Source organism: Carcharodon carcharias, chromosome 13 (genome assembly GCF_017639515.1).
Source record: "Carcharodon carcharias isolate sCarCar2 chromosome 13, sCarCar2.pri, whole genome shotgun sequence".
Classification (NCBI taxonomy): Eukaryota; Metazoa; Chordata; class Chondrichthyes; order Lamniformes; family Lamnidae; genus Carcharodon; species Carcharodon carcharias.
In genome coordinates, this window is record NC_054479.1 from 128,188,010 (window position 1) to 128,215,236 (window position 27,227).

General features: G+C 43.4%; 1 protein-coding gene across 1 annotated transcript in view; it reads left to right on the forward strand.

Moving 5' to 3' along the window:
- The window catches only part of ube2h (ubiquitin-conjugating enzyme E2H (UBC8 homolog, yeast)), a 124,778-nt gene that overhangs the window by 43,638 nt on the left and 53,913 nt on the right, over window positions 1-27,227 (forward strand). Inside the window, exon 2 of the mRNA XM_041202748.1 lies at window positions 19,124-19,200. Coding sequence (XP_041058682.1) covers window positions 19,124-19,200 — 77 coding nt within the window. The remainder of the gene's footprint in view (window positions 1-19,123; window positions 19,201-27,227) is intronic.

The following is a 27,227-nucleotide window of genomic DNA, read 5'->3' on the forward strand; positions in this document are numbered from 1 at the left end:
AGAAGAAAAAACACTACCCCAGTTTTCAACACACGCTATTTATGCACGAGATGCTGCAAGGAGAATGGTGTGCACATGAAGATTGTCACAGAGACATTTTTTCTTGAGTTACTCGACATTCAACAATGTTCCTTAAGGGGAAAGTTTTCCCAATTCTTAGAGTCAATATTCTCTCTTGATGGGCACAAAACCCATATGTAATTTTTTTAAAAAAAGCAAGTGAAACTGAATCCCCATAGACAAGACTGATCAGGGAAACAAGGAGGGCATCAAAGGAGAAAATAAATGCCGGAAATAAGTAGTGTTTGTACACTTACTTGATTATTTGGTTTGTGATGTGGAGCCATGGGCATGTCTGTTTGATTGTTTGATGTCCACACGTGCTTCCCACTGAGGGTCAATGATGAGAGAGGCCAGCAGCAGGAATCCTGGCTGTGCCTTTTTCTTGCATAACAGTAATTTAGCTTCAAAATAATTCATTTAGATAACAACTGTGTACAAGTCTGTTACTGAGCTTTTCAAAGGCAAGGCACAGCTTGAATTAAGCATAGATCAGAGATGAACTATTGAGTCAATACCTGGGCTAAGTACCACTAAATCACTGGAAGTTGAGAAGAACTGCTCTTTTCCTGATAGGTTTGTTGTAATGGCATCAGCATGTTATTGCTTGAAAAAGCAGCACAATGGGCAAAATTACATTTTAAATTGAGGTCATTTTCAAATCACTGGAGTAATGAGCCAAAATATATTTCTAATTAACCAAAGTAATTGAGTAATTTGGCTCATAAAAAGATGCCACTGACAATCTTCATGCCCACACCATTCTTCTTATGGGCTTCTCTTGACCAGCTTGTGGACGTTGTCCAATCTCATTGCATATAGGATCCTTCAGCCCGCGGAGGTGTCTCATCCCATCAGTCTAAAATAAATTTGAACTTGGCTCCCAGAAGCGAAAGGCCTGTCCCCAAATTTAGATTGGGTATTCTGCCTTATAATGGTTAACTTCTGTATTTTAACAATACTAGTGCAATGTTTGGCATTTCTTTGTTAAAAGTTTATGGCTTCTTTACACTGAGTAAAAGTTTTCATGACTTTGTAAATAATGCAATCAAATACGTCAATTCCATTTAATTTTTGTAATGCAAATTAATTTCTACATAATTTGTTCAGTTAGTGTTAATCCATTCGTCGTTAAAAATCGTTGTCAATCTTTTCTGTTATATATCCCTTCATTCACTGCCTACGTAAACTTGTGCAGTAATTACAGCCTCTTCTATTCTCTCCACGCCTGCCCCCACCGAGTGGTACCGCTATTGGTAGCATATAATTACAGCATGACCGGTTTACATTGGAAGTTTCTGTCATAAATGGGTGAACACAAGAATTCATAAAGGTTATATAGAAAAGATAATGCATGCCTTATCTGTATGCCCTGATCTAGTTATCCCTGGTCCTGTAACCCTGCTTCACTTGAAGATTGCGCTTGGGTGTAATTCCCTTTGTCCAATACACGTTAGATTGATTAGTAATTAAATAAAAACAGATTGGAAGTTATTGCTCTCTATATTCTGCAGATGGACATTAGCCAAAATAGCCTCTAAATAGACTTTATGCCTCTATTTTTGATTTTGGCTCTAATCTGAAACTGTTAATCACAAGTACACTTATTTCAAGTCAGCAATGTGGAAAGTTTGCAATGTGTGGCTGGGACAAAAGTGTTCCTTCTGTCCCACATTACAGGTCATAATCTTCTCCCACCCATGTAAACATTCATCATTGACTTCATAAAGATAGAAAATAAACAGGTTAAAAAGGAAAATCTAGGTGGAGGATGGGCAGAGAAGGGTCCAAACTAATTGGTGTAAACTTTTTTCCTTCAAAAACCTAATTGGTTAACTCCTGTTTGAAAAAAAATTTGAGCCCAACACTTTTTTCATTGTCCGGCCAAGCTCAGCTTTTATGTGAGTAGTAATGCCCCATCGTTTGTTCCTCTTAAATGCTAATTTTGTCTTGTTACACACTGGACAAATCAGCATGTCCTGATTTTAAACTCCATTTTAAGAGATTAGCAGTTGCATGGCTGTTTACAAGCGTGAATACAGCTTTTAAAAAGCCTGCAGTTTTTATCCTGACTGATAATGTATTGAACTACGTGATTAGAATTCCTGAGTTTATGGGTCACAGGAGCTTGGAAGAAAAGTTTGTTTTAATTTTGTACAAGTTCAGGATGTGTGTCCCACAAGACTGCCATTTATTGTCCACCACCAGTTGCCGAGTAAAGGTGGTAGTGAATTGCCACTTCAGATGAAATAAAAACAGGAAATACTAGGAAAAACTCAGGTCTGACGGCATCTAAGGAGAGAGGAGAGTTAACATTGAGTCTGTATGACCCGTCAGAGCTAAAGAGAAGTAGAAATGTGATGAAATTTATATTGTTTGAGGGTGGAGTGGGGGAGCAGATGAAGCTGGGTAGAAGGCCAGCAATAGGTGGGGGGGCCTTCTATCTAGCTTCACCTGCTCCACCCCCCTTAAACAGTATAAATTTAATCACATTTCTACTTCTCTTTAGCTCTGAAGAAGGGTCATACGGACTTGAAACATTAACTGTGTTTTTCTCTCTGCAGATGCTGTCAGACCTGTGTTTTTCTAGCATTTTCTGTTATTTCATATTTCCAGCATCCGCAGTATTTTGCTTTTATGCCACTTTAAATTGTTTTGATGCATTTGAAAGGCTTGTTGTACCACGAGGGCAGTCAAGAGTCAACCATGTTGGTTTGGGAAAGTGGTTGCAGATAGTCCATAATGGACCAGTTTGGTTTTGATAGCAATCGAGCAGCATCATGGTCACTTTGTGATATCAGTTGTCTATTGAGTCTTGTGGTATTTGTCACTGCATGCTGACTTTCAAATTCATTCAGGCCAGTGCAGCTTTTTCCCCACAAAGCCTCCTACACATCATTCTTGTTCCTGCTGAACTCCACAGGTTTCCTTATGTCAGCATATTGGCTTCAAAATTTCTAATCCTTGTCTTCCAGTCTTTTTGCTATGTCACTTCTCCTGGCTCTGCAGTCCTCTCTGGCATATGTCTTAGCACTTATCCTCTGCTTTCCCAACAGTGTCCATATTACAACCAGTGTCCAAGTCCTTTGCCACCACATCGCTGCTCCCAGTGCTGTTCCGTTGCACACCTTTAAATGCCTCCCACAGTTTCCCATTTGGACCTGCCTTGAATTCTCCTTCTTATAAACTTGTAAACAATGATGCAAAGATAAAGACCCTCTGGCCCATCTAATCTGTCCAGTGCAATTTGTGATACCTGTTGCGTCACAATCTATACACTCCCTACTCCACACACAACCAGAGAGGGAGTAAAACAGATCTCAACTCAGGCTAATTTGGGGAAATTCCTTTCCCACCCTCTTAAGTAATCAAAACTAGTCCAAGAAATCACTGGCCTTGATGATCAATTCTGTGCAATACCTACCTTGCTTATTGTTCATTACCCTTCTATTCCACACCGAGCCAAGTGCCTGGGGACAGCTGTTGAAGTTGTCACATGATGTAAGTGCTCATTATTCTCTAGGTTGTAAGCTCTGGATTGAATTTTGTGGCACTCCCTACCTGATGCAGATGACTAAACAGCAGCATGACAGTATGTTCCTCATTGAAAAGAGGGGGAAGTGGGGACAAAGGAGGGAAGAATAAGAAATAGTCAGTTGTGGTCAGCCTGGCAAGTGGAGCCATTGCATGTCATTGCCTTCTGTGATTTCTGTTTGTTCTGCATGAAGCTGTTTCACAGTGATTGACGTGGCTATACTTCACTTTATGAAATTACACTTGCCTGGTCGAACTCTTCCTGATAATTTCTTCAACTTGCCTCACCTGAAAGTGCTAATATTTGCTGGGGCAGTGACCTGGGTGCAGGATGTCCCTGTTGTCAGTTGCTTGAGATTGTGGATGAGGTGGCATAGCCAAGACCAATCTTGTCCTTGCTTGATGTCTACTTGCATGTGTTTCTAGCAGGTTACTGATCAGGTGTAGAAACCTTGGCTGATTTAGTTTTTCTCCTCTCCCACTCCCTAAATCAGACATCTGGTGCTCAATTGTCAAAGCAATACTTCTCTCCCTTGAACTATGAATTCAACAGCTTTAAATTTTGATCACTGAATAGATTTCCCCAGAATCCCTCTGCTGCAGCCCTTGTCACAGCCTTCATCCAGAATTAGGTGTAAGAGCCACTAGGCAGAAGAAACCTGGGAATAGAACAGCCAGTATCAAAGCTATATTTGACCAAGGTGCCCAAGGAAAACCACAGAGGTCAATGAGGAAACCCTCCAATGTCAGGAGACATGACTTGACCTGAAAGAAGATGCTCATGGCTGTTGGAAGCCAATCATTGCAGCCGTCGAACATTGCTGGCAGAGCACATCCGGGCATTGCCCTTGGTCCAACTATCTTTGGTTGTTCTAGTTCATGCTTTGGATACTTGTAAGTTCTGAAAGTTTTAATTTCTGCTGAATATATAAATAGAGCACAGTGCAAACTAATTGGAAAAACTCAGCAGGTCTGGCAGCATCGGCGGAGAAGAAAAGAGTTGACGTTTCGAGTCCTCATGACCCTTCGACAGAACTAGGTGAATCCAAGAAAGGGGTGAAATATAAGCTGGTTTAAGGTGTGTGGGGGGGCGGGGTTTGGGTGGGGGGAGAGAAGTGGAGGGGGTTGGTGTGGTTGTAGGGACAAACAAGCAGTGATAGGATCTGCTTCTATCACTGCTTGTTTGTCCCTACAACCACACCAACCCCCTCCACTTCTCTCCCCCCACCCAAACCCCGCCCCCCCACACACCTTAAACCAGCTTATATTTCACCCCTTTCTTGGATTCACCTAGTTCTGTCGAAGGCTCATGAGGACTCGAAACGTCAACTCTTTTCTTCTCCGTCGATGCTGCCAGACCTGCTGAGTTTTTCCAGGTAGTTCTGTTTTTGTTTTGGATTTCCAGCATCCGCAGTTTTTTTGTTTTTAACAAACTAATTGGAGTGGGAGTTTTTTTTTATTCGTTCATGGGATGTGGGCATTGCTGTTTAGGCCAGCATTTGTTGCCCATCTATTTCCCCTTGAGAAGATGGTGGTGAGCTGCTGTCTTTGAACCGCTGCAGTCTATGTGGTGCAGGTACATCCATAGTGCTGTTATGGAGGGAGTTCAGGGATTTTGACAATGAAGGAACAGTGATATTTTTCCAAGTCAGTATGGTGAGTGGCTTTGAGGGGAACTTCCAGGTGGTGGTGTTCCCATGTGTATGCTGCCCTTGTCCTTCTAGATGGTCATGGGTTTGGAAGGTGCTGTGCTGTTTAAGTTGGCTTGTTGAGTTCCTGCAATGCATCTTGTAGATGGTACACACTGCTGCCTGTGGAGGGAATGAATGTTTGTGGATGGGGTGCCAATCAAGTGTGCTGCTTTGTCCTGGATGGTATCAAACTTCTTAAGTGTTGTTGGAGCTGCAGTCATTCAAGCAAGTGGAGACTATTCCATTACACTCCTGACTTTTGCCTTGTAGATAGATGGTGGACAGGCTCTGGGGAAATGGGTGCTGAGTCACACACTGCAGGATTCCTAGCCTCTGACCTGTCTTGTAGCCACAGTGTTTATATTGGCTAGCCCAGTTCCGTTTCTGGTCAACAATAGGCACCAGGATGTTTATAGTGAGGGATTCAGTGATGGTAATGCCAATGCACGTCAAGAGGCGATGGTTAGATTCTCTCTTGTAGGAGATGGTCTTTGCTTGACACTTGTGTGGCGCAAATGTTACTTGCCACTTGTTAACCCAAGCTTGGATATTGTCCTGGCCTTGCTGCGTTTGGACATGGACTGCTTCAGTTTTTCAGGAGTCACAAAAGGTGCTGAACGTTGTTCGCAGGTGATTGCACATCTCCACTTCTGACCTTAAGATGGAAGGGAGGTCATTGATGAAGCAGCTGAAGGTGGTTGGGCCTAAGATACTGCCCTGAGGAACTCCTGGAACTGAGATGATTGACCTTCAACAACCAGAACCATCTTCCTTTGTGCTTGGTATGACTGCATTCAGTGGAGAGTTTTACCCCTGATTTCCATTGACTCCGGTTTTGCCAGAGCTCCTTGATACCACACACGGTCAAATGCTACCTTGATGTCAAAGGCAGTCACTCTGACCTCACTTCTGGAGTTCAGCTTTTTTGTCCCTGTTTGAACTAAGTTTGTTAAGCGGTCAGGAGCTGAGTGGTCCTGGTGGAACCCGAACTGTGTTTGTGAGCAGGTTATTGCTAAGCAAGTGCTGCTCGATAGCATTGCTGATGACCCCTTCTTATCACTTTACTGACGAAGGAGAGTAGACTGATGGGGTTGGCTGGGTTGGATTTGTCCTGCTTTTTGTGTACAGGACGTACCTAGGAAATTTTCCACATTGTTGGATAGATGCCATTGTTGTAGCTGTACTGGAACAGATTGGCTCATAGTGCAGCAAGTCCTGGAACACAAGTCTTTCAGTACTATTGCCGGAATGTTGTCAGGGCCCATGGCCTTTGCAGTATCCAGTGCCTTCAGCCGTTTCTTGATATCGCATGGAGTGAATCGAATTGACTGAAGACTGGCATCTGTGATGCTGGGGACTTGAGATCGTAACGGATCATCCACTTGGCATTCCTGGCTGAAGATTGTTGCGAATGTTTCAGCCTTATCTTTTGCACTGACGTGCTGGGCTCTCTCAACCTTGAGGATGGAGATGTTTGTGCAGCTGCCTCTTCCAGTGAGTTGTTTAATTGCCTACCACCATTCACGACTGGATGTGGCAGGACTGCAGAGCTTAGATCTGATCCATTTGTTGTGGAATCACTTAGCTCTGTCTATTTCTTGCTGCTTATGCTGTTTGGCACACAAGTTGTCCTGAGTTGTAGCTTCAATGGGTTGACACCTCATTTTGGGTATCTCTCTCTGGTGCTGCTCCTGGCATGTCCTCCATTTCATTGAACCACAGTTGATCCCCGGCTTGATGGTAATGGTAGAGTGGGGGATATACTGAGCCAGTAGGTTACAGATTGTGTTCAAGTAAAATTTTGCTGCTGCTGATGGCCCACAGCGCCTCATGAATGCCCAGCCTTGAGTTGCTAGATCTATTCAAAATCTGTCCCACTTAACACAGTGGTAGTGTCGCACTTCATGATGGAGGATATCCTCAATGTGAAAGTAGGACTTTGTCTCCACAATGACTGTGCGGTGGTCACTCCTACTGGTACTGTCATGCAGCAGGCAGGTTATTGAGGCCAAGTATGTTTTTCCCTCTAGGTTCCCTCACCACCTGCCACAGACCTTGGTTTAGCAGCTATGTCCTTTAGGACTTGGCCAACTTGGTGCTACTGAGCCACTCTTGGTGGACATTGATGTTCCCCACCCAGAGTACGTTCTATGCCCTTGCCACCCAAAGTGCTTCCTCCAAGTGGTGTTCAACATTGAGGAGAACTGAATCATCAGCTGAGGTGGCAGGGGGAACAGACCCAGCAGAGGTGGGTGGCAGCACAGTAGTATACAGTTAGAGGGTAGTTGCTCTGGGAGTCCTCAACATCAGCTCTGGACCCCATGAAACCTCCTGTTGAAACTATGTACTGGCCAGCAGGACAGGACACACCGAGAGATGGTGTTGGTGGTGGCTGGGACATTATCTATAAGCTGTGAGGATGACTATGTCAGACTGTTTCTTGACTACCTTGTGACACAGCTCTCCCAATTTTGGCACTCGCCCCCATATGTTACTAAGGCGGATTTTGCAGGGTTAGTTTCTGGTGCCTTGGTCAATGCCGGGTGATCCACCCAGTTTCATTTCTTTTAGACATTTCCATGGCTTGATACAGCTAAGTGGCTTGCTAGGCCATTTCAGAGGGCATTTAAGAGTCAACTCTAAAGGGCATTCTGATTTCACCATCTGCCCTGGTGGGATTTGAACCTGGGTCCCCAGAGCATTACCCTGGATTACTAGGCCATTTGCAATACCACTGCACCACCGCCTGTCACTGTATAGTTTTGTTTTAGTGCTAACTTCCATTTTGTAGTGTGAATGGTTTGCAATATTTAACAATGCTACAGAACAGTGGAGTTAGCATAGTTGTATGCCATATGCTACATCCCCTTCACCCCATCCCCACAATTTAAAAAGTTAAAAAACTGCTTAATTACTGAGTAGAAGGCAGTGTTTTCTCACCGGAATGTACTGTGGCTGTATAATGGGATCAGCATATTTTGTACCTGTAATTTCCCCAAACAGTGATTTGCAGTCTTGGGTAGTTGCTGAGCAATTGCTATGTGCCCTCCTAGAGGGAGTTCCTCCTCTACATTTCGGGTAATAAGTCCTACAGAATTTCAGATTGGTAGTTGAACAAATTGTTTAGGTACTTGCTTAACCATATGTGGTACATGGCTGGGGAAATGTGAAATGCCAACTTAAGGGGATGAGATGAAATGAGTATAATTGCATTTTCAGTGATAATTTAGAAGTTACAATGCATCTCACCAGAGTTCTGTCATGATCAGTTTGCAGCAGACATGAACATGTGTTATTTTTAACCCTCAAGGAGGGTAGTTGATCCTCTAACTATAAATATATTGGGCCATTGCTACTATTCACTTGTGCAATTACTCTTTAATAAATCTGTTAGGCTGCGTATAGCTAAGCTATGGCCTATGGAGTGTTTATTCTATTCTACTGCCTTCTAAAGTTGAGAAAATTCATGTGGCAGTACCTGATGCATCTAGTTACCTGATGAGGGTTTTCTATTGGGCCTGTAGGTGCACTAAAAATTTCCTAGGTATCAGGTAGGTAATGACAATATTTGGTATTTAGGACCTCATGTACAGGAGTGGCCAGAGAACAAAACAGAAAAAAATTACCTGGAGATTAAAAACCCAAAAATGTAATGTAGAGTTCATCTTGTTTTAAGCCTTTCACAACTGGCATGTTATTCACTTGATGCACTGAATGAGAGTGGCCAAGTAGAAGAACCAATGTATATTTTCCGGGGAGGGGTTGTTGATGTGTGTGCGAGGGAGGATTGATGTGGGCATGGTCAGTGTCATTTTAAGGTGACAAACACATTTCTAGTATGGGGAGAAATGTTGTTAACAAATCCACCCACCAGCAATGTTTTAGTGTTTCTCTTAGCAGGAGGCTGGCTCTTGCATTCAGAATGTCACTGGGTAGGCTGCTTAACTGGATCCATGCTCTCCAGTGTTCCAGGCCAGTTGGATTCTCAAGCCAAGTCAGTTTGACTAGATGACAATGATAAATTATGTTCACCCCATATCTTCGTTTTTGAACATGTGTGGTGCCTAACGAAACAACTCATTGTAATCCAGCCTTTTCTAAATCAGATCTGGAATGTGGAGCATTCTGCATGAATTAAATAATAATCCTACTTCTGAAGTACAGGTCAGATAGATCTGAACAATAGAACTACAGGCTGAGCCCTCATTTGTACATTGCATGGTATATTCGTTTTTCTCCATTAGCTGTTTCTTGTGATAGTACCTTATTTTCTATTGTCCTTATGCTCGTGTGTGACTGATAACCGTGGTCTGTAGAAATAGATAAATGGATAAAAAGGAAGGAATGTTTAGGGTAAGTACTTTTTCATTTTTTCGCCCCCCTCTTACTGCAATAATTGAAGCTCAAAACAAAGTTGCTTGTTTTCTTAACAAAAAAATCAACCGATTGCACTGAGATCTTATCTCCCTAGGTTGATGAGTTGGTGTCAATGCTGAGGAGGGGCTGCTTGAATTGTGGAGCTACTCCATTTTAACTGACAGGCCTCCATTTCAGTCCAACCAGCAATTTGAGGGGGAGGGAAGAAAAAATTACAACTAAAATGTGTTGCCCAGTTTTTGTGTTGCTCAAGTGATTGGGGGAAAATATATTCAATAAAAGAGATAGAAATATTATATATATTAGTTCACCCACGCATGCTCCCCTCTTCCCCCGCCAAACATACCTTGCCCTGTCCTTGAAAGATTTACTTGTATGATGAGTTGCTTACATCATCAGTAATGTTTGAAGAAGCAATCAGAATATCGCCACCAAACTAAAATGCAAAAACCTGTGCCTACAGCATGCAATGAATCAGTAAGCCTTTACAAAAACAGAATTACCTGGAAAAACTCAGCAGGTCTGGCAGCATCAGCGGAGAAGAAAAGAGTTGACGTTTCGAGTCCTCATGACCCTTCGACAGAACTTGAGTTAGGGACTCGAACTCAAGTTCTGTCGAAGGGTCATGAGGACTCGAAACGTCAACTCTTTTCTTCTCCGCCGATGCTGCCAGACCTGCTGAGTTTTTCCAGGTAATTCTGTTTTTGTTTTGGATTTCCAGCATCCGCAGTTTTTTTGTTTTTATCTCAGTAAGCCTTTGTGTTGCATCACCCTTCCCTGCACAGCTGCTTCAGTGACTCCAGATATTGGAAATTGCCCCACTGCATTCCATGGGAGCTTGAGGTGACCTCACCATTTAAAGGTCATTACCAGAACAACTTGGTCAAGGAAGCTCTCCCCACAGGCTGAGAATTGCACATTACCAGTTTGTTGTATGGCTTCCCAGGGTCGGCTGTCATTACATCTTCTCTTTCATTTAATGTAAGATTGTCCTATGAACCTAGCCGTGTTGTTGCAGATTACTGTGCTGAATTGAATTGGCTAGTTTCCAGTTTAGGGTTTGTCATCACTATCCCTTGTTATAAGGAAACTGGATCAATATTGTCACTATTGGGCTTGTTTTATTGTATTGGTACCAACACATCCTAGAATAATTATTATACAGTATTCTTAATTCCCCTCCAGTTACTTTCTTCACATTACCTGTAACAATTAGTAACTCAACCTACTGTTATACAGCTTAAAATGGCCTCTCCAGAGATAATTGAAGTTTGGAGGGACAGAATCAATAATTGTATTGTGGGGTGTTTTTTGCAGTTTACAATGCAGTAAGAAAATATCACACCATTATATTTTTAGAGAAATTCTGTTGGCAGCATGGAACATGTTCAGTTGCTTGTGAAATATATCAACTTGGAGAACACAGTAAAACCCAATGAAATGATTTTTTTTAAAGGATTCATTCATGAGACTTCATAATACATTTGATACTGCTAAACTTAAAAGGATAAAATTGTGCATGCTAAGCAATTTTACCTTGTTTCGTTGACTGTATCTACTTAATATATCTACCCCAAAACACTTGGGGGTTAGATTGGTGTTGGGGACAGTGAAATCCATGTCCTCATATAAGATGAGGGACAATCTAACAAAGCTTATGTCAACCACATTTGCCATCTTGTTGGCTGGTATTTAAAAATAATAATGTTCGTAATATGAAGGAAGCTAGAAATAAGGAAGACCATTGAGCATAGCTTGTCTAGCCAGAAGAACCTTGCTGCCCTGCATTCATGACAGCCAAACTGTCAAAGCAGATGGAGCAGCTAGTGGAATAGGGGAGAATGGATGTTATTTCTGATTGGCAGGATGTGGATAGAGGCAGAGATTACAGTTCATAGAATTGGATAAATATTTGTGAAAGCAAACCTATCTAATCTATTGCTCATAATTGGAGTCATTTTGTGTTTGCAGAATAAAGTGAGTTATTTGATAATTTGAATTTCAAGATGCAAGAAACTGTGAAGTGGGAATTTAGTGCTTAAGAACGTATGATCAAATAGTTTGCATTAAATAGCATTGTATTCAGAGGCGTACACTGTAAAAGAAGACAAGGGCTGGGATGCGGGATCAGAACAGAAAGGACTGACACAAGAATGATAGGCCAAATTGGTGTTGGCTGTGCTGAAATTTGATTAATTTTGGTGATTTTACCTCTGCTGCCCTGCAAGGGAAATCCAGTGCATTTGCTGATCACTCTGAAGAACTTTGAGACATCAGTAATCTCTTTGCCTTTTTATTGGTTTGAACCTGTCTTCCCTTGTCCTCCTGTCATGGTTCAGTATCAAATACATTAGATGAATTAAAGGATAAATATAAGTTCCTACAGCATCATTCAGTTGTCTCTTTTAAAGAGTCAAAATCTTAAGCTTAAAAATTCCCTGCTCATAACTCAGTCCTCTGGCACCAGGGATGTATATTATGACTTTTCTCTGAACTGCTTCCAAGCTTTGATTAGCTCCCTTGTGTCCCAACCAGATTGGGCAAAGTAATCAAGATGCAGTGTCAGCAGAGCATTGTATGATTTGAGTGTGCCTTTGTGCAATATGTACTCCAGGTTTAATTTCATTGATATTTAAATGTCAACTCTTGTTTCCCAATTCATTCTCATCTTCCTTTGCTGATTTTAAATGCCCTCCTCGTATCCGACTAGATTGTTTGTTTTCCAATCCATTCTCAGAGTCTGGACTGAAACTAGGAATTGGGAAAAGAATTTGCCATTTATATCATGCAGGTGAGGCTTTTCTGCTGCTGGTGGGTCTACCCTCTGTGAAGAAATTCTTTTGCGAGGAGAGGGAACTGAGGGGAAGACATGGCCTGCAAAAGGGGATAGAGACCTCAGACACTGCCCCCTATTTACTGCCGCTCCCCGCACGCATGCATGCGCACACGCGCACACACATACTACAGACAAATATTTGTAGGCTTATTTTGGGTATATGTCTACCAGCTTTTGAAACCACTATCAAGCCAGTACAAGTGAGCTGCCACCCACCTCCAGTGCACCAAATGGGCTGTTAATCTTTGGTTTTAGATTCCAAAGCCTTCTAATTAAGCATAATTTTCAAGTGGGGATGGGACATGGAGGACCAGGTGGCATTTTATCCCTGTATGAACTTGACCTGAAGTAAACAAAGTGTGTGTGTGTGTGTGTGTGAGAGAGATAACTAAGCTGTGTAATCAAATGCCATGGTTCAGATAACAGCCCATCTAAAAGTTTCAATTCCCTAATTGATTAGGTACTGTATGGGGTTTTACAATTCGCCTTGGCTGTGCATTTGGAAGTGTTGGAGATTCTTGCTATTTTTGGGCCTTGCTGCAGCCCTCTGCATTCGCCAGAGTGGGTATTGCCCTGCAATCACAATACTGCAGCTCCCCATGGTCTCCCCCCCGCCGACCCCGACTAGAGGGTTCTGCTTCATTGTTCCTTGCCAATTTTGTTCATCTTAAAAATGCTAGAGTGATTCCATGGGCACCAACTTGATTTGTGATCCCAAGCAGCCGTTTTTTGCGCATGAGCTCAGATGGTGATTCGAGCATGGGAGCTTCCCAGCTGAACCCGATTCACTCCAAACATGCATTTTATAGGAGCCAAAGGTAGTGATCAGAAGCTGATACCCAAATTGAGTTATTTCTTTTATTTCTTTCTGCATCTCTCCTCCTCTCTCTCCCTTTTTCTCATCTGTGCTCTTGCTTTCTCCTGCTCTCTTGCTTTTCTCTCAACTCACTTACACAGGCTGAGGCCAATTATGGTACAGTATTCTTATCTTGATTACCTGTAACTCGGAGCATGAATTAAATTTAAGACCTTCCTGCCCTGTATTACTCAGTTTCACAGCATTTAGTGCACTCGTACCAACACTCCTTACCGTAGTTCATTTAAAAGCAGTGCTGTGTTTTACTGTTAGTTTTTAAGGAGCCAATTTCTCTGGGATTGTTTTTCTGCTTCACCATTATTCTTATCTAAGAAAAATTCAGCATACTTGGGTGGAATCTAATCTTGAGTGGTTCTGAGACATTGTTTGCAAAACTGCCTCTTATAACCTTGTCCATTTGACATCTCTTAATATATGTTGGTCACACCAAAACCAATGAACCTCGATTACTGATCAGGCTAGAGGCATTTGGTAATGTTTTTTCAAATACAGAACTGCTTTATGGCTGATGAGCATTTTGTTTTTTAAAAAGTGCTGCCCACTGTATGACGTTTTAATTCTGGAATGGCTTTTCTCTGCCCTTGCACTAAATTTTAAAACCAAAATCTTATTGGTCTTGTTTCCCTGATGACTCGTGTGTATCTGTGTGACAGCAAGCAAGAAGACCCCAAGATTGATTGCTGGCCAGCTGAATTAGTTGATTTTAGTTGGTCTAACAGTATGCACCTGACATTTGACCTTGGCTTATGAGGGGAAAATAAGATATGGTTGCTGCTCCTAATTTCCATCCAGTGAGCCTTGCTGCAGGTGGGTGTGAATATTGGACAAAGAAAGGAAAGGATTGATCTTGATTTACCAGGCCTCCAGTAATTTGATGACATTTCTGGCTTTTATTTGTGTGTAAAGTACCAGAAACTACAAGGCACCCAGCAAGGTGGTCGAAGGTAGGACAAGGACCTAATAATGAGGCTCTTTATTATCAAGAATCTGAAAATCTGAAGTTAAAATGCTTTGCTTTTCAAGTAGATTGACTCTGTGACCTTCCAGGATCTGTACTTTTGAGGTTGGTGAGAAGAGCAGATTGCACCTCTGTTTGGTTGAGTGTTGCCTGGGAAAGTGATTGATGTAGAAACAGGAAATGCTGGAAAAACTCAGGTCTGGCAGCATCTGTGGAGAGAGAAAGAGTTAACCCTAGGAGTCCAATGTGACTCCTCTGGAACTTTTTGAAAGTGACAACAGGAAACAATTTGTAAAAATTCTGGATTTCAAGGTAATAAAAATGATTTCAGTCATTGTAACCATTGTAATCATTGGTGATGGTCCCATCAGTGGAACTAGACAGCAGGGTATTCTTGAGCCTGACAGTGCATAGCTTGAAATTGCAACAGCCTGTATTAAATGTCTTCCTACGTCTATCCCTTCACGCTACCAGAATTAAATTCCAGCACTGCTCACTAATTTTAACTTGGTATTACAGTTGTTTTATACCTGATTTTAGGAAGTGCACAGGAGAAAACTTGATTTTAAAGCAGCATCTCAACATTCTTTTGGAGCCTAAAAGAAATTACAGCCTTCAGGGTAAGGATTCAGTGTTGAGGAGAACAAAAGTTGAGACTTTGGTCTGTGCTTAGCCACTGTAAATGTCACAATGGAAAAATTAAGTGGAACTGTCTTTTGCCTGTTGGTGGATTACACTATCCCACCACTGCGGCAAAAGCAAATCCACCCCCCCCCACCCCTCCCCTCTCCTCTCCTCTCCTCTCCTCTCCTCATCCTCTTCTCTCCCCTCCCCCCAACAACCTATAGGGCTGTTCCTTCTCTGTCACTGTCATTGCTACAATAATTTGGGGAATTTACCCACACGGTGATCCTGGTTAGATGTGGAAATTTGAAACACATGCCACATCAAGGTCCAGTGACTGAAGCAAATTGTTGAGTATTAGAAGAATTTTACCCTCTAAGGAGCCATGGTACAGATGAGAGCTACAGTTGTGATTGGGGAAAGGCTTGTACCAGCCAAAAATGCTTATTCCACAATACTGTACCTTAAGGTTGAGAATTTGCATCCAAGATCACATGTTCATGCTATTTGTAACATGGCCAGGCTATCTAATAAATGAAAAGAACATCTTGTTGAAACTGTTAACTTGTATAACTTAAAACGTAATGAAGAATTGTTTAACTTAGGTGGTTTTATTTTAAGACCTTGTACCCAGTTGTTCTAATTACCATCTGCCATGAGTTAGAAGCAATTAGTGAATATTTGAAGGCTATACAAATGGCTGATAGTCTGGTGTTTGAAAGGGCTCAGCGATCAATTGATGAATGTTTTCCGTTCCTCATCCTGGCAGGCCATATATCCTTGTTTAGTGTGTTCCAGGGAAATGTGTCCAAGACGCTCATAATGTTACAGTCATGGGTGGTGCCACGTGTGCAACTTCCCATGTCTGTGTAAAGTTACATGATCTGCATTATTGTATCAGTCAATGTTTTCCTGACCAAAAGTTATTTTGCATTGAACTATTGGATTGGTTCCTGGGCCAAGAATCCATAGGGCTACCTTTGAGCAGAGGTTAATTAGAGTGAGCCTATGTTCTCAAATTTAAAAGAATGAGAAGTGATCATGTGAAAGCATATAAAATTCTCCAGTGTTTGACAGGATAGATGCCGATTGACTGCTTTCCCTTGGCTGGAGAGTCTAGAACTAAAGCTCTTCAACTTGGGCTATGTCTTCTGCCAGTTCAGGCTGAACAAGAAATTTCTTGACTCAGGATTGTGAATCTTTGGGATTCTTTATCTCTGTTGTTCCCTGTATTTAAGAATAGATCAATAGATTTGTGGACACCAAGGGAATTAAGGGGTATGAGGATTGAATGGGAAAGTGGAGTTGAGGGACAAGATCAACCATGATATTGAATGGTGAAGTAGGCTCAAGGGGCTGCATTGCCTCCTCATTTTTCTTAGATTAATTGTCAAAGGTCTGGGGCAGTCTTCAGAATGCTGCATCTTGAATTAGTCCAATATTCTGTTTATTTTAATATGGCCTATTTTGGGAGGCTTGGTGTACTGATAACTTCCAGAAAGCACACTAGGTTACGGTTTTCAAGTCAAGCTTATAAAAAGAAAATGTTGTGCTGTTTAGGTCAGGTCATGATACCAGTGACCAAACCTTTGCTTACTATGCAGAGAGTAAACAAGGCGGGTTTTAAAAAAAAACTTAAAGGACATCAGAAAAAATAGCATGTGCCCCAGCTGGGATGTGATCATAGAGCATACTTTCAGGACTGATGTTTGTAATACACTGCCTGTAATAAAACAAAGTTCCTGCATTTATAGTTGGGTCTGCACCTCTTGCACCTTTTATCTTTAAATATCATCCAAAGTTTTAAAAAATTCTTGTGGGCTTTGCTGGCTGGGCCAACATTTATTGCCCATCCCTAGTTGCCCTTGAGCTGCTGCCTTGAACCGTTGTAGCCCATGTGTAGTTACACAAACATGCTGTTAGGAAGGGAATTCCAGGCTTTTAACCCAGTGAAAGTGAAGGAATGACAACATATTTCCAAGTCAGGATGGCGAGTGACTTGAAGGGGAGCTTCCAGGTGGCAGTGTTCCCATCTATCTGCTACCCTTGTCCTTCTAGATGGTAGTGGTCGTGCATTTGGAAGGTGCTGTCTAAGGAGCCCTGGTGAATTCCTGCAGTGCATCTTGTAGATGGTACACATTGCTGCTATTGTGTGTCGATGGTGAAAGGAGTGATTGGCACCCCATCCACAAACAATCAAGTGGGCTGCTTTGTCCTGGACAGTGTCAGGCTTTGAGTGTTATGGGAGTTGCACTCATCCAGGCAAGTGGGGAGTATTTCTGTCACACTCCTGACTTGTGCCTTGTAGATGGTGGAAAGGCTTTGGGGAGTCGGGAGGTGAGTTACTCGTTGCAAATGTAAGAGTCCATTCATAATTAATGATTCTCTCAATTTCATGAAATGCATGTCGCCTAGAGTAGATGGCAAGATTCATCACTTTCAAAGAGAGTAGCTGGTAACAGTTGCAATAGATTGGATTGGCATTTTTAAGAGATCGGGAGAAAAGCTGTTCAAATCTTCAGAGAAAGTTAGATACCCGTGCAATGATGGTGGTTGCTGGCTGTGTAAACTTGCGTTCTTTTAAGATGCCCATTTACTCACTTAATAGGCTACAACAACCAAATTTAACTGCATTGTCCTGAATATTGCTGGTGTTCCCAGGCATCATACCCTAGAGCATTCGTTAACTTTCAAGCTGTATCCATGCCTGAAGGTGTCTGCTGGGAATCCTTGAAACAATGATGTGCTGGATATTCCTCTCTAATTTGAGATCGATTATGGTCTACAAGCAGGATTATGTGATTTTATTCCATGACGCTGTCCATTCAAGGATGCTGCTCCATTCCCAAGAGGTTTAAAGTGTTGCATGCTATTCACTCCTGAGTAATCTGGCTGGTTTTGAAGAAACCAGCTGACTTGAGGTTTGCCTGCAGAGACTCGTCAGATGGTTTTTCTTGTAACCGCTTTAATTAATTTAATGCCTGTAACTGAGAGCTGTGGTTTTATCTTTGACATCAGCACAGACTGCAAAGGCACTTTGACTTTAACTAGGAAGCATGAGAAGCAAGTTCCAACTTCATGTATTGTGGTTTTCAGTTAACAAACAATTTTACCCACAGTTGTAGAGATTATTCCAAGCTATTATATTTTGTACAATGTTTTGGAGATCCTGCACACTTGAAAGCACTTACATCAGTGCGGATCCAGTAATGGTAAATGTGTCAAATTGGACATCTGACTTGGAAACTCTGACTTTGTTTCTTGGAGCCTTAAACTCTCAAACTTATTGTCTGACATCCATTACTTGATGAGCAGAAATTTCTTCTAAGCATTAAGAAAGCAGAAGACATCGGGCTAATTTTCCCACCTTCAGTTTTTCCTGGACAGTGGGTCCATTTTCGGGTCACAGACCTGATTTGCTGGACTGCTGGTACAATCTTCTGGGAGGTCTCCAATTAAGAGGGCAGGCCTTTGTGCCCATCTAGGTGGTGTTCAACATGGACTACTGATTCATCAGCTGAGGGAGGGCAGCTGGTGGCATTCATTTTTTGGCTCATGTTTGACTTTATGGGATGGTACTACTTGGGATCTTGAATCAGTGTTGAGGACTGCGAGGGCCACTACCTCCCAACTGTCTATCATTATGCTGCCACCTTTGGTGGGTTTGTTCTTCCAGTGGGACAGGACATAATGAGGAATGGTGATGGAGTCTAGGACATTGGCTGTAGGGTATCACTTGGTGAGTGTGACTTTCAGGCTATTGCCTGACTAGTTTGTGTGGCAGCTCTCAGTTTTGGCACAAGTCTCCAGGTTGACGGGGCAGGACGTGTTTGTTTCCAGCGCCTAGCTTGATTTCGGATGGTCTATCCAGTTTAATTTCTTATTCCTGGTTTGACTTTAACTAGGCTTTCTGGTTGTAATGTGCTGTCTTAACAAACTATTGTTCTGAGCAAAACTAATTCATTCTGAACACTGAAGAACTATCTTCATAGTACTCGAGGTTCCCAGTGTTCTACAGTATTCTTCTCAGAACTCAGGATGGTATATTAACATTTCTACTTCAAAAAGAAAGAAAACTAGTTAATTCAGTTAAGTTCCTGCAGTGAGTTCTTTGAAATTGTATGTATATTTTGTTTCTGGTGTTTTCCTTGACATTTCTCTTTCAGAATTGAAAGCAAACATGAAGTAACCATACTGGGTGGGTTGAACGAATTTGTAGTCAAGTTTTATGGACCACAAGGAAGTAAGTTAACCCGTGTCTCTCATTTACTCATTGATGTTATGTAATGCTATTTACAGTTTGTTTTCAAAAACAAACCTGAGAAGTATAATATTTTGAGAAATCAATGCCTTGCAACTTATTGGGTGAAGGGAGGGGCAGAGCAGATAACTCTCCAATTTGAGTGTTATAAAAGCATTCTGCCTGAGGATGGAAAGGAGAGCTTATGTACTGTAATTAATTCATGGGTGTTCATATTCCATGGAGAGTTCACTTATTTTACACCACATGCTTATGAGGTGAGATGGCACTTATGTTTCTTTTTAATCAAAATTTGTGCATTTAAGTGGTGATCTTGACACATGAGCTTACTGGGAGAAACCTGTCTGTTTGCTGTCCCTTCTAATAGAAGCTGCATTTTCAGATCTTAGATGAAGACACAACTTTTCCTGTCAGTTTATGCCCTTGGCACCATGGAGGCCCCTTGCTGGGGTGCAGTTTAAAAGTCACTAGGCACTCTCCAGCCCCATGTCATAATGATCATTTTTAATATATGAAACTAGGCTAGTTCAGGTGGGTGTTACAGTCAAGCCTGATTTTCTTAAATGAAAATCCGTACCTACGCTGTCCAGCAATGTGTACTAGACATTAAATCAGGACTGGGAGTCTTGACAATATCCTATTTCCTCCCTAACCAAGGACCACGAAGACCAATTGTACTGTCGCCACTGATGCTTTGATTGAGGTTAGCTAACTCAGGACAAGCAGGAGTTTGAACCAGTGACTTATCCTGTCTTTGTGGTTTGGCATCCTAGTTATTAACCATCTGGGCCTGAGGGAGGGCTTTTTTTATGTCCATTTTTAAACTGTAATATATTTGCTTGATTTGTTGCTTCAGAGAGATGTTAAACTTTATGGTGAAAGATGTGTTTACCTAGCACATTTGCTAATCTTGTTACTGAAGAATAATAAATCCTTGTCATAGGACAAGTCTTCAACTCCCTTACTGGGTTAGTGGATAGATATCATTGCATGGTGAGCTGGCGAACCATACAGACCAAGCAAGTTCCAGGTTTGACCTTGACCGGTACTGAGTTAACAAGTATCAGCCGAGGCAACGGTGAAGGAGTTGCACTAGATCTTGAGGTCACTGAGCTAGAGGGAGGGAGGCAGAATCTGCCAACTTTTCTGTTTCTGATTACTAACCATGTGACAGCACTGGAAGTGCACGTGCTGGGTGAGAGGATGGGGCTCAGCTGTGGTGCCAATCAGCAATAATGAATTATTCTTTGAGTGAAATATCAGAGGGCTACCAGTGAATGTAATGTAATGTGGACGGAGGTGCTGCTTTTTAAGTGAGGTATGTCAGGGAGAGTTGGCAGGACACCATGGGGGAATGCACACCTTATTGCTGTTTGTTTTCCATACTACTTGCATAAAGGAAACAGCAAGACCCTTTCTGGCCTTGCAAGAAGTTTGCAAAACTATCTGAAAATGATCCTGTGCTATTTTTACTTTGCACATCACCAGGAAACTGGCTCACATGCACCAGAAAGGTAAAGAAAAGCAATTTTTGTTACTTACATATTTCAGGGGAGTATTGAACCTAAAACAAAAACAGAATTACCTGGAAAAACTCAGTAGGTCTGGCAGCATTGGCAGAGAAGAAAAAAGTTGATGTTTCGAGTCCAGACCTGCTGAGTTTTTCCAGGTAATTCTGTTTTTGTTTTGGATTTCCAGCATCTGCAGTTTTTTGTTTTTATTGAACCTATATCTGTGCCTTGGTGATTGTGTGTTCTTGCACAAGGCACTCTTTCCTTTGGTTCTGGGGGTAAGTTTCTTTTGCCTATTTTGCTGGCCATTTATGATTTTGTCTTGGACTGGGAACAGCAGTCCCAAACTTAGTTGCATAATGCTTTCATAAAGTCAGTGAATGTAACTTTCTCAGGCAGTGTAAACCTACTAGATGAATCACAAAGGTCTGAGGCTGTTCTTTGCCCATGCTATGTTCAGTGACCTCAGACAGGGTTGTGTTATAGATCCTAGAATTGTCCTCTGTGCTCCTGAATTAGGGAAAAATTGTCAAAAGTTTCCACTCCTGTCCGCTATCAGCCCTTATATAACATGCATGTCAAGAAATGACAAGAACTGGCTCAGCTGTGATATCCCATGAGGTCAAGTAACCTTGCAGGATTGGACATCAAGAACCCTCGTGTAACTGTGTGTGCCAGAGAATGACTGGCAGCCATGGAAAAGTAACTCAGCAAGGAGTCAATGCTCCAGGGTGGGAGAAAATTAGCAAGAAAAACAGGAAGAAAATCCATGAATGCAGGTTGTGCCCTTTTGCAGAACTCCAATTATATACCAATGCATTTGCAAGATGTATGTGATTATTTGTCATTTTTAAGTTTCACCAGTTTTATTATGAATTAACGATTAAGCATTCCTTATGCTTAACCTAGAATGGTAATTGTGGAGCCTTCTGATTTTTCTGTCTTTTATTTCCTTTAATTTGGGTTTTAAAAAGATGTTTGGTAAAATCTGCCATGGTGAAGGGATGAAAATAACACAAAATAGGGCAATTTTCGAAAGAACAAGCAAAACTGATTTCTAGAAGGCAATTGATAAGATGCCATATCAGAGGTTATTGTGGAAAATAAAAGCTCAAGGTGTTGTGGGTAACACATTAGCATGGATAGAAGATTAGCTAGCTAACAGGAAACAAGGCATAAATGGGTTGTTTTTTGTTTTGCAAGATGTAACGAGTGGTGTGCCACAGGGATCAGTGCTGGGGCCTTAACTTTTTACAATTTATGTAAATGACTTAGATGAAGGGACTGAAGGTCTGGTTGCTAAATTTGCTGATGTTACAAATAAAGATAGGAAAGTAAGTTGTGAAGAGGGCGTAAGGAGGCTATGAAGGGATATAAAACAAAAATAAAAATACCTGCAAAACCTCATCAGGTCTGACAGCATCTGTGGAGAGGAATACAGTTAACGTTTCGAGTCCGTATGACTCTTCAACAGAACTAAGTAAAAATAGAAGTGAGGTGAAATATAAGCTGGTTTCAGGGGGGGTGGAACAGATAGAGCTGGTTAGAGGGCCAGTGATAGGTGGAGATAGCCAAAAGATGTCATAGACAAAAGGACAAAGAGGTGTTGAAGGTGATGATATTATCTAAGGAATGTGCTAATTAAGGGTAGAAAGCAGGACAAGCAAGGTACAGATAGCCCTAGTGGGGGTGGGGTGAAGCCCCAGGTCACTTTTAAAAATAAAGGGTCACCTATTGATGACAGATATGAGAAATTTTTTGAGGGTCGTGAATCTTTGGAACACTTCCTCAAAAAGCGATGGAAGCAGAGTCTTTGAATATTTTTAAGGCAGAGATAGATAAATTCATAATAAGCAAGGGAGTGAAAGGTTATAAGGGTAGCTGGGAATGCAGAGCTAAGGTTTGGAATGTAGGCTTGAGGTTACAATCCGATCAGACATGATCTTATTGAACAGGCTCAAGGGGCCAAGTGGCCTACTCCTAATTTGTTTTTCGTATGAAATAATTGCTTACACTTGTCTTCAAAAGATATAACCCCAAAGGAGTGCTGTGCATCATTAGCTGCATCTATAGCACCTCGCGTCCCATGACATTTACAGGAAGATCCATGACACGATACCGTGGGTTGGGTGCAATAGACACTTGCTATGGGCAGCCTCCTAACATAAAAAACAGAATTACCTGGAAAAACTCAGCAGGTCTGGCAGCATCAGCGGAGAAGAACAAAGTTGACGTTTCGAGTCCTCATGACGCTTCAACAGAACTGAGTAAAAATAGGAGAGGGGTGAAATATAAGCTGGTTTAAGGTGGGGGTTGGAGGGGGGGTTGCGGGGAGAGAAGTGGGGGGGGTGGTTGTAGGGACAAGCAAGCAGTGATAGGAGCAGATACTCAAAAGATGTCACAGACAAAGGAACAAAGAGGTGTTGAAGGTGGTGATATTATCTAAAAGAATGTGCTAATTAAGAATGGATGGCAGGACACGCAAGGTACAGCTCTAGTGGGGGTGGGGTGAAATAAGATTAACAGGGCATAGATTTAAAAATAATGGGAATAGGTGGGAAAAGAAAAATCTATATAAATTATTGGGAAAGACAAAAGGGAGGGGGAAGAAACGGAAAGGGGATGGGGATGGAAGAGGGAGTTCAAGACCTAAAGTTGTTGAATTCAATATTCAGTCCGGAAGGCTGTAAAGTGCCTGGTTGGAAGATGAGGCGCTGTTCCTCCAGATTGCGTTGAGCTTCACTGGAACAATGCAGCAAGCCAAGGACAGACATGTGGGCAAGAGAGCAGGGTGGAGTGTTAAAATGGCAAGCGACAGGGAGGTTTGGGTCATTCTTGCGGACAGACCGAAGGTGTTCCGCAAAGCGGTCGCCCAGTTTGCGTTTGGTGTCTCCAGTGTAGAGGAGACCGCATTGGGAGCAACGAATGCAGTGGACTAAGTTGGGGGAAATGCAAGTGAAATGCTGCTTCACTTGAAAGGAGTGTTTGGGCCCTTGGACGGTGAGGAGAGAGGAAGTGAAGGGGCAGGTGTTGCATCTTTTACGTGGGCATGGGGAGGTGGGGGTTGAGGAGTAGGGGGTGATGGAGGAGTGGACCAGGGTGTCCCAGAGGGAATGATCCCTACGGAATGCCGCCGGGGGTGGGGGGGGGTGGGGCGGTGAAGGGAAGATGTGTTTGGTGGTGGCATCATGCTGGAGTTGGCGGAAATGGCGGAGGATGATCCTTTGAATGCAGAGGTTGATGGGGTGATATGTGAGGATAAGGGGGACCCGATCATGTTTCTGGGAGGGAGGAGAAGGCGTGAGGGTGGATGCGCGGGAGATGGGCCGGACTCGGTTGAGGGCCCTGTCAACGACCGTAGGTGGAAAACCTCAGTTAAGGAAGAAGGAGGACATATCAGAGGTTTTGAAGGTAGCATCATCAGAACAGATGCGATGGAGGCGACGGAACTGAGAGAATGGGATGGAGTCCTTACAGGAAGCGGGGTGTGAGGAGCTGTAGTTGAGGTAGCTGTGGGAGTCGGTAGGCTTGTAATGGATATTGGTGGACAGCCTATCACCAGAAATTGAGACAGAGAGGTCAAGGAAGGGAAGGGAAGTGTCAGAGATGGACCATGTGAAAATGATGGAGGGGTGGAGATTGGAAGCAAAATTAATAAATTTTTCCAGATCCCGACGAGAGCATGAAGCAACACCGAAGTAATCATCGATGTACTGGAGAAAGATTTGTGGGAGGGGGCCGGAGTAGGACTAGAACAAGGAATGTTCCACATACCCCATAAAGAGATAGGCATAACTGGGGCCCATAGCCACACCTTTTATTTGGAGGAAGTGAGGGGAGTTGAAGGAGAAATTGTTCAGTGTGAGAACAAGTTCAGCCAGACGGAGGAGAGTAGTGGTGGATGGGGATTGTTCGGGCCTCTGTTCGAGGAAGAAGCTAAGGGCCCTCAGACCATCCTGGTGGGGGATGGAGGTGTAGAGGGATTGGATATCCATGGTGAAGAGGAAGCGGTTGGGACCAGGGAACTGGAAATTGTTGATGTGACATAAGGTGTCAGAGGAATCACGGATGTAGGTGGGAAGGACTGGACAAGGGGAGAGAGAAGGGAGTCAAGATAACGAGAAATGAGTTCCGTGGGGCAGGAAAAGGCTGACACGATCGGTCTGCCGGGACAGGCCTGTTTGTGGATTTTGGGTAGGAGGTAGAAGCGGTCTGTCCGAGGTTGGGCGACTATCAGGTTGGAAGCTATGGGAGGAAGATCTCCAGAGGAGATGAGGTCAGTGACAGTCCTGGAAACAATGTTCAGTGGTGGGGTCATGGTCTAATGAGAGGTAGGAGGAAGTATCTGCGAATTGACGCTCAGCCTCCGCGAGGTAGAGGTCAGTGCGCCAGACAACAACAGCACCACCCTTGTCAGCAGGTTTGATGACAATGTTAGGGTTGGACCTGAGAGAACGGAGTGCAGTAAGTTCAGAGAGACTGGTTAGAATGGGTGAGAGGAGCAGAGAAATTGAGACGACTAATGTCACTACGACAGTTCTCAATGAGAAGATCAAGAGAAGGTACGAATCCAGAGGGAGGGGTCCAGGTGGAGGGAGAATATTGGAGGTGGGTAAAAGGATCCGTTGAGCGGGGAGAGGACTCCTGCCCAACGAAGTGAGCATGGAGACGAAGGCGGCGGAAGAAGAATTCAGCATCGTGCCAACCTGAAATTCATTGAGATGAGGGCGTAAGAGTATGAAACTAAGTCCTTTGCTGAGCACTGAACAGACACTTTCTCCTACCTCTCCCTGGACCGTGACCCCACCACTGAACATCAAGCCATTTTTCCAGGACTGTCACAGACCTCATCTCCTGTGGAGATCTTTCTCCCACAGCTTCCAAGCTGATAGTCGCCCAACCTTGGAGGCCCACTTCTACCTCCTACCCAAAATCCACAAACAAGACTGTCCCGGCAGACCGATCGTGTCAGCCTGTTCCTGCCCCACGGAACTCATTTCTTGCTATCTGGACTCCCTTCTCTCTCCCCTTGTCCAGTCCCTTCCCACCTACATCCGTGATTCCTCTGACACCTTATGTCGCATCAACAATTTCCAGTTCCCTGGCCCCAACCGCTTCCTCTTCACCATGGACGTCCAATCCCTCTACACCTCCATCCCCCACCAGGATGGGCTGAGGACCCTTAGCTTGTTCCTCGAACAGAGGCCCGAACAATCCCTATACACCACTACTCTCCTCCGTCTGGCTGAACTTGTTCTCACACTGAACAATTTCTCCTTTAACTCCTCTCACTTCCTCCAAATAAAAGGTGTGGCTATGGGTACCCGCATGGGCCCCAGCTATGACTGTCCCTTTATGGGGTATGTGGAACATTCCTTGTTCCAGTCCTACTCCCACAACTCTTTCTCCGATACATCAATGATTACTTCGGTGCTGCTTCATGCTCTCGTCGGGACCTGGAAAAATGTATTAATTTTGCTTCCAATCTCCACCCCTCCATCATTTTCACATAGTCCATCTCTGATACTTTCCTTCCTTGACCTCTCTGTCTCAATTTCTGGTGATAGACGGTCCACCAATATCCATTACAAGCCTACCGACTCCCACAGCTACCTCGACCACAGCTCCTCACACCCCGCTTCCTGTAAGGACTCCATCCCCTTCTCTCAGTTCCTTTGCCTCTGTCGCATCTGTTCTGATGATGCTACCTTCAAAAACAGTTCCTCTGACATGTCCTCCTTCCTTAACTGAGGTTTTCCACCTACGGTCGTTGACAGGGCCCTCAACCGAGTCCGGCCCATCTCCCGCGCATCCCCCCTCACGCCTTCTCCTCCCTCCCAGAAACATGATAGGGTCCCCCTTGTCCTCACGTATCACCCCTCCAGCCTCCGCATTCAAAGGATCATCCTCCGCCATTTCTGCCAACTCCAGCATGATGCCACCACCAAACACATCTTCCCTTCACCCTCCCTGGCGGCATTCCGTAGGGATCATTCCCTCTGGGACACCCTGGTCCACTCCTCCATCACCCCATGCATACACAAAAGATGCAACCCCTGCCCCTTCACTTCCTCTCTCCTCACCGTCCAAGGGCCCAAACACTCCTTTCAAGTGAAGCATCATTTCACTTGCATTTCCCCCAACTTAGTCCACTGCATGTGTTGCTCCCAATGCGGTCTCCTTTACATCGGAGAGACCAAACGCAAACTGGGTGACCGCTTTGCAGAACACCTTCGGTCTGTCCACAAGAATGACCCAAATCTCCCTGTCGCTTGCCATTTTAACACTCCATCCTGCTCTCTTGCCCACATGTCTGTCCTTGGCTTGCTGCATTGTTCCAGTGAAGCTCAACGCAATCTGGAGGAACAGCGCCTCATCTTCCGACTAGGCACTTTACAGCCTTCCGGACTGAATATTGAATTCAACAACTTTAGATCTTGAACTCCCTCGTCCATCCCCACCCCCTTTCCATTTCTTCCCCCTCCCTTTTGTTTTTTC